Here is a 7919-nt window from a genome sequence, read left to right as displayed (position 1 = left end):
ACTTTTTTGAAACAAAAATGTCTTCAAAATGAAGACATGTCTTCACTTCTGGCATCTCTGGAATGGCCAAACTCGTGATTTTAGTCATGACCTTGAAATGCGGTCAGGTATATATTAATATTTTTTTTTGAAACGATGATTCTACAATTGATGAAGGGACGGTAAGGGAAAGTAATGAAGAAGGATTTTTATGGAATGAAGGGGAAAGAGTGGAAACGAAGGGAGGGGGGGGGGGTAATAGGTAGCTATGCTTAACAAGTTGTCGCGAGCCACACGCCCTGGCAGGTGTTGTGGGTTCAAATCCGGTTCTAATCTCTGATTATAGCTTGGTTCGACCCATGCACCTTCCAGCATTGGACAAAAGATAGGAGTCACAATGATAACTTGTTAAGCATAGCTACCAATTACCCCCCCCCCCCCCTTCCTTTCCACTCTTTCCCCTTCATTCCATAAAAATCTTTCTTCATTACTTTCCCTTACCGTCCCTTCATCAATTGTAGAATCATCGTTTCAAAAAAAAATATCTCTGTGGAATGCACATAAATGCCTACACTCTTAAATGAGTCTACCAAGTTACAGGGTCAGATTTAGCTAAAACTTGGTTGAAGTTACTCAAAATTTTAATGGTGTACTCAAAGTTTGGGTAAAAAAATCAACCAATTTTGGCTACCTGTTACCGATAATTCTGGCTTTAGTTTTCAGAAGGTCGCATAATGCATGCAAACGTGTTGGTTATGCGACCTTTGGAAAACTAAAGCCAGAATTGTATTGTGCCTTTCACTGAAAGTTATCCACCGCGATGTAAATCGGAACAGACAAATGAAAGGCTCTTTCACGGTTGCCGGTTCGATTTTGTCTCATTATCGGAACATTCAAACAAAATTGATAAATTATTAACAGTTTTTGGCAACCCTTGCATTGAGCTAAACGTTCAAAACAAACAACTGTCAGCTGGCGAAAACCTTAAACCACTTTAACTGTGCGAGTTCAAATTAATTGCTTCTCAAGTGTATGAACGAAATCGAAGGTAAACTAACAAATATTTGGTGTAATTTTAAGTTAAACTAATTGATTTTTATGCATTAAATAGCGATGTGCCAAAGGAACGATTCTTATGATGAAACTGTGGAGTATCTAACAGATTTCTCGCCAGAATTTGCTGACCACGATCCAAGTATGGAAAATCACTCCATCAATGAACAGCAGAGCAATTCGGAAGGTTCATTACAGGATAACGTTGCGGATACGTTTAGAGATGATTACCACGATGATTCCGAGCAGGACAATCCAGAGCCTGAGTTGAATATGGAAACAGCTTATAAAAAGAAGTTTTTCTTTCTCGCCAATTTTTTTGTGAAGCAGTACACGAGACAAAAAAAAGGTGTATGTATCAATAAAAAAACGAACGTGCCTGAAAAAGTTTTCGGCGATACTATTCCTGAGGTGCTGAACTGTATTTGGGCATTCATTGAACCGCATCTGTGCAGAGAAATAGATGTCAGTGAAGCTGATGGGATTAAAGTTGCTTGGTGCAGAAAAGAAGAGCCTGATATTCGTGACATTGACAAATTTGTTTATCTCCGAAATGAAAAAAGAAAGACCCTGATCAAATTAGACCAATTGGGAGAAGGAAACATAATGCTCAACTGGCGTGATAAAATAATTAATGTGTTTGCATTCGCTTATTCGCAATCGGTCAGCTCAGTGGCGATTTGGGAGGAGGTAAATAAATGTCTTCTTCAACCAAATGAAAAGGACAGAGCCGGTGCACCAAGTAACGTAAATCTCGAAGAGCTGGTTCAAGATCTCAAAGAAAAAAACTCACATTTACGAAGTCATGACTCCGGGTGGATTCAGTGGGCTAACTGGATTCATGCATCTCCAGCTCACCTGCAGAGTTCAATGATGACGCAAATGCCACCAACGGAAATGAGAGGTATGTTTTGGTCCCTTCCAATTTCTGAAGGTAGCCGCGCAGAATGTAGACGCGAGGGTTTGGTAGTTGCCCAAAATATTGTTGACAATCTCTCCTCCAGTGTGAAGATACTTTGCGAAAAAACAGATCAGCTGATGAATTTTGCCTTTGAAGTGAAACTGTTGGCCCAAGGTTTGAAGGAAAAATTGGATATGTGCTGCGATATGCTGAATGGAATGCAAACTTCCATAGCACCTCAAGAGTCTACCTTGAGCATGAGAGTACGGAATGAAGTTGGGGATGTTGCGGATGTTGATCATATTTAAGATTTCGAAATATTTTTCAATAGAAAATCAGTTTTTAACAAAAACAGACAATTGAATTATTTATTTTTTCTCTTCAAAACCAAAAGCGAATAGAGGTTGGGCAAGACCAGTATTAGGATCAAAGTTGTTACCCGAGATATAGCCACATTTATTAAAAAGTTTTGTGCAAGAATAGTTTCTGAATTTCACCAGCGTTTCGGTTATTGTTATAGATAACGATTTTTTACTATTTTCGACGTAGTTTCGTTTCAGATGCTTTTTGCATATACCAAAAATTACTTCAATCGGATTAAACATCGGACAGTACGCTGGTAAGAAAATTGGCAATATGCCCAAAGAACGAAGATATAGCACTATATTTTTGTCGCAATGTATCCTGGCACCATCCATTATCCAAACAGAGTTCTTTCCTGGATAGAATTCTACTTTTGAGCTTTGGATTGCAAATTTCCTGACACAATCAAAAAACTTTTGACGAGTAAATGTACCCTCAGTCCTGTACGATTCAAGCAATCCCCCTTGCCCTAGAAAGCATAGGTAAGATTCTCTCGGACGTCGATTGAACTCTCCACGGAAAATCACTTTTTTCCCTTTTACCCCATATCCGTAGTTTCGAAGCATGTCACGGGAATCGAAGGATACTTCATCGATGAAGACCAGTTGATGCAGTTCCCACTTAAATGCTTCTAGTTCGTCAGTATACCTAGTAATAATCAAATATTTCAGTCAAAACGAAATTAAAATCATTTAATATTCATTGTCATTACCTGAGAATATCCGCTTTTCGAATTTGTATAGCACGCCTTTCAATTTTCTTCCATGTCAGTCCAGCTGTTTTTAAAATTCGAACAATTGATGCAGCACTAATACAAGTTTTGAAGTGTTCCTGGAAGCGGTCTCTAGCTTCATCTATGAATACTACGGGTTCCTTATAATATAAGTTTAACAACCACTGTCGTTGCGTAGTCCCAAAACGTCGATAAACCTGCATTCGTTGCTTTCTTGAAAATGCTCCGTCTTGCTCGTACTTACGAATCCAGTTACAAATTGTTGCTTTTGATTTTCCAAATATTTCTGCCAATGCACATCGATTGATTCCGAGGAAATAAAAAGCGTAAAGGCAATGATAGACTGTATTTACAGTCGCGTGATTATTTTTCACGCGATGCAAGATATCTTCATGGGTCATTTTACATCTGTTGTACGCACAATTTCGAATTACTTGAGTATTTATTAATAGAACCAACAGAATATATAAAAGTTTCAGAAACTCACATATTTACATGGGCATGTTTGTTTACAAAATTCTGACAGTAGCTCCAACGCGGTGTTTGCTTCAAGCGCGGTGTTTCCTTTCGTTTGGCTTAGACCGCGTTTAATTTTGTGCAAATCTCCCAATATTATTCTCTGTGACCAATAACGCACTTTTAACACAGAGAACAGATTAACAAGCTCGAAGAAAGTAATCGCCTTTTTGTGTGTAAAATCTGCCGGTAGCGCCCTCTAGAAATAGTTTGCCAAACGCATAAAAAAATATGCATGCACATTTACCAATATTACTTTGTGCTGGAGTTGCATAGCAGCGATGGCAGCGACATCAAGTTTTAGTTTGCCACTTACTGCTCGAGGGGCGCATCATCGTAGGATTACTCGTTGATTACGAGGGGATGCGCTGTGCTATCCCTTGCTCTGTATTTGTCAGAGGATAACATCGCGCTTCCAAAACTGTCAACGCTTTCCTGTGTGTTCGCGATTTCCCATGCAAACTAACGGGGTTAGTTTTTAATTTGAATAACTGGTAACCCTAAATATGCTGAAACTTGTATGAACTGGCCGCCCTGCTCTTTGTTATTGTTTTGATGGTTTGATTTAGTTCGCAGTTGCAAGCAGCGAATATTTCATTTTCCGATCGGACTTTATATCACAATCGCTGGGAAAACGGAATGTGAAACAGATTAATCACGCTAGGTCAGTACAAACAGATAGTTTTTACGTGCATTGTTTGCATAAGCAAATGATGTCATATTGAGAATGACATTTGAGCCATTTTTAATTTGCACGTCGTGCAAACCAGCGGGGTTCAAATTAAAAAGTGTTCAGATTAAAAACGGTTAAACGAATGGGGGTCCACGGTAATTACTAACCTGGATTTTGCGAAAAAAGTTGCTGCAGAAAACATTATCGCTTTCTGCTGCTGAAACATTCAAAACAAACTGGTGAACTGTCAAACGCAAGTTCACATAAAGCTTCGCGCGTATTTTTGTCTAACCTCGAACCATCCAGGTCGAAAAATGTTTCGCACGTACTTTTTCTGAACTGTCCCTTTCGGATGAAGTTTCGCGCGTACTATTTCTGAACTTCAAGTTCAGATCATGACTTTCAAGTTCAAAAAGAAACCAGTGGCTGTCCTTGGCGGCACAGTAAATGAGAAATAAGTACATCGAGTAAAATTTATGCAGATCTCATATTTCAGCAATGGAGCAGTGGTATGTGTCTAGGTTAGCAAGAGGAGTACTCGAGTCCGAAACTCGAGGCAAGTTATGAAAATAAATTAATATTAATAAACAATCATTATTCTTCTGATCTAGGTTTTCCATCTAAGCTTATCCTTAAAACAAATGGTTTAGTTAAGGAAAAAACAGGGAAAAGTGGAATACTACTTCTTAATCTTGAGATCATTTTTTTTTTCGAGCTGAATAGCGTTCTATACAGCGACCTAAGCAAACTTTTTGGGAACTTTCTGGTTCTGTTTGAAAATTGCTTAGCATTCCTACTAGAAACTTAAAAGTACGGTTAGTTGATTTAAAATTAAGCTGAATAGAATTCTATTCATGATAATTTGGGTAACAGATTAAGCTAAAAAATCCCCTTTTATCGGAACTTTTGGTTGCTTGGGAATGTAGCACCTACGCTTTGCTTTGCTTTGAAACAAAATTAAGTAACTTTTTGGAAGCTACATATGCCGGCAGGGGCATCAGATCGGTAAGAAAAAAAAGTGGCAAGAGCGGCATTTGTTCATGTTCACCTGCCTGCTCCTTCACATGTGAGTTTCACAATTCCTTGCAGATAGATCCCCCCTGGTTTTAACCATGTTTTAGCTAAATTGTCGACTAACATTTGAAAGGGGCGTATAAGCCAACTGTCAAACAGAACGAGTGAGAGTTCATTTTCCTATGCTGCTCCAGCAAAAAATAACTCTCACTCGTTCTGTTTGACAGTTGGCTTATCCGCCCCTTTCAAATGTTGGTCGACAATTTATCTCATTTACCGGTAAATTCGTTTACGAGTATAGGATCTTATAACAGTGATGCCAATACAAATTACTCTGAAGTTGTTAACACAGGCCGTCAAACACATTTGCAGAACAGAGAAAGAGAATTCGCATTGCATGCGTTTGGGATGACGATTCGCTACTCTAGTCGCTCTAGGGATTTAATTTATATGGGCTCCAGGAATAGATACCTTGTTGGTGGAATATTTTTTGGAGAACTCTCAAACAAAATGCTGAATTTGCATATTTTTTTTAAACAAATAGATTTCTATGATTTATTTGCAAAATTTGGGGTTATTTGCTCGATCTACAAGAAAGGCGATAAGCTGGATTGAGAGAACTACCGAGCGATCACTATACTGAATGCCGCCTATAAAGTGATGTCCCAGGTCATGTTCTATCGACTATCGCCAATAGCCAATAGATTTGTGGGAAGTTATCAGGCCGGCTTCATGGAGGGTCGGTCTATAGACGGTCCAAGTCTTCACCCTGCGGCAGATCCTCCACAATTAAGATCCGCGAATTAATATCCCCACGCATCACCTGTTCATCGATTTCAAAGTCGCATATGATAGTGTAAACCGACAAGAGCTATGAAAACTTTTGGACGAAAACGGCTTTCCGGGTAAGCTATCCTGGAGCGACTAGACTTATCATGGCTACGATGGATGGGATCCAGTGCTGGGGACTTCGATAAGGAGGTGGGCTTTCCTGCCCGCTATTCAACAATGCGCTTGAAGGTGTTATAAGACGAGCGGGGATCGAAATGCAGGGCACAGTTTTCGATGAATCCAGTGAATTTATCTGCTTTTCTTAAAAACAAACATTTTTGTTGAATAGTAGCTTATTCAACCGCTATGTGGCTGATAACAGTAGAGTAATCGCTTGGTAAGCTATTGTACAACAAAACTGTTTATTGGAACGTGGATGCTGTCGGCAGAAGGTCGAGAGTGAATCGCGAAGCAAAGACTGGGTTGAAAATAAATATGTCCGTCTAAATCGAAGTATATGCTAGCGGGCGGTTCGTATACCTTGGCTCACTGGCAACAGAGGACAACAATATCAGCCGTGCGATTAAAAGGCGTGTTATCAGCGGAAGTCGGGCCTACTACGGACTCCACAAACACTTGCGGTCGAACAATCTGAGCCCCCGTACAAAGTACACACTGTACAAAACGCTAATTAGACCGGTTGTCCTCTACGGGCACGAAACGTGGACACTGCTAAAAGAGGACCTACGAGCACTCGCAGTTTTCGAACGGCGCGTACTAAGAACTATCTTTGGCGGAGTGCGAGAGAACGGTGTATGAAGGCGAATAATGAACCACGAGCTCGCGCGTCTCTACGTCGAACCTCGTATTCAAAAACTGGTTAAAGCTGGACGGATACGTTGGGCAGGACATGTTGCTAGAATGCCGGACAACTATCCTGCAAACATGGTTTTCGCAAGCCTGAAAAAGACTTCTGTTATTTTTTAAAGAAGAACGATGAAAAACCACGATTCACGAGATTTATCTGGATGCCACTAATAGTGTATTAGACCTGTCCTGAACTACATCAATTGAGCCATAATAAGGTGGGAAATCAGAAAGACCAGTAGGAAATTATAAGATGATTGGCTTCATCCTATGACATGCCATGACATGCTTAAGAATTAGATAGGAAATGTAAAGTATCGGATATGACCGCAAAAAGAATTTTCTGTTGGCCGGACATCGGCATCTTACTCCTGATGATGGGCATAGAATGCCTGAAACCGGTCAACGTGAGGTAAAATGATCTTTTGTTATAAGTTTTATTTCTAAAGTTTTGTATGAGTGATACGTGTTGTGTCTTGTCTATTAATATTTAGCTTAATGTATGTGCGAAACTATCCTATAACTTTGGTTCTTATCTGATAAATAATGATAAATTAAAAATAATGATGAATAATAAACAACCAAGCTTTAAACCTGTTCAATGATTTGTACATCGTATTAAAATCGTAATTGAACTTAATACTACTTAACTTACAAACAAAGACTGATTAATTAAAGTAACCTCCAAAATGTTGTAACCGCATAAAAGCACACATTTTTAATAAATGCTCAGCTGTAGAACGAATGGCACTACAAGGTGAACCATAAACTCCATGCGAACAAACTCCCCGTCAGATTGCGTTCCGTCCGCTTCCGCATTCGCAGAGCTTAAAGAGCTTGTCTGTTCGTTTCAATAATCTGCCCCATTATCAATTCTAATGTATCTGAAAATCCTCTCCACAATAGTGTGAAACAAAAATAGTTCAATTTGCACAGCTCCTTCCCCGGTTGGTTGCGACGAAACTGATCGCATTTATTTCCCGAACAGTTCACCAGGATCGACACGACGACGAATCAACCAGCAAAAATTGCGGTACGACCCTCAGCGG

At 39.6% G+C, this 7919-nt stretch overlaps 1 protein-coding gene across 1 annotated transcript; it reads right to left on the bottom strand.

Annotated features, from left to right (window-relative positions):
• Positions 1 to 2301: 2301 nt before the first annotated feature.
• LOC128733873 (uncharacterized) lies at positions 2302 to 3430 on the bottom strand. The gene is made up of 2 exons (XM_053827715.1): positions 3009 to 3430; positions 2302 to 2944 (listed from the first exon to the last, which is right to left on the bottom strand). Exons 1-2 carry the CDS (start codon positions 3428 to 3430, stop codon positions 2302 to 2304), a joined length of 1065 nt encoding a protein of 354 aa, XP_053683690.1.
• Positions 3431 to 7919: the final 4489 nt, after the last annotated feature.

The sequence above is a fragment of the Sabethes cyaneus genome, chromosome 2 (assembly GCF_943734655.1).
Source record: "Sabethes cyaneus chromosome 2, idSabCyanKW18_F2, whole genome shotgun sequence".
Lineage (NCBI taxonomy): Eukaryota > Metazoa > Arthropoda > Insecta > Diptera > Culicidae > Sabethes > Sabethes cyaneus.
This window is presented reverse-complemented; position numbering and strand designations above follow the sequence as displayed.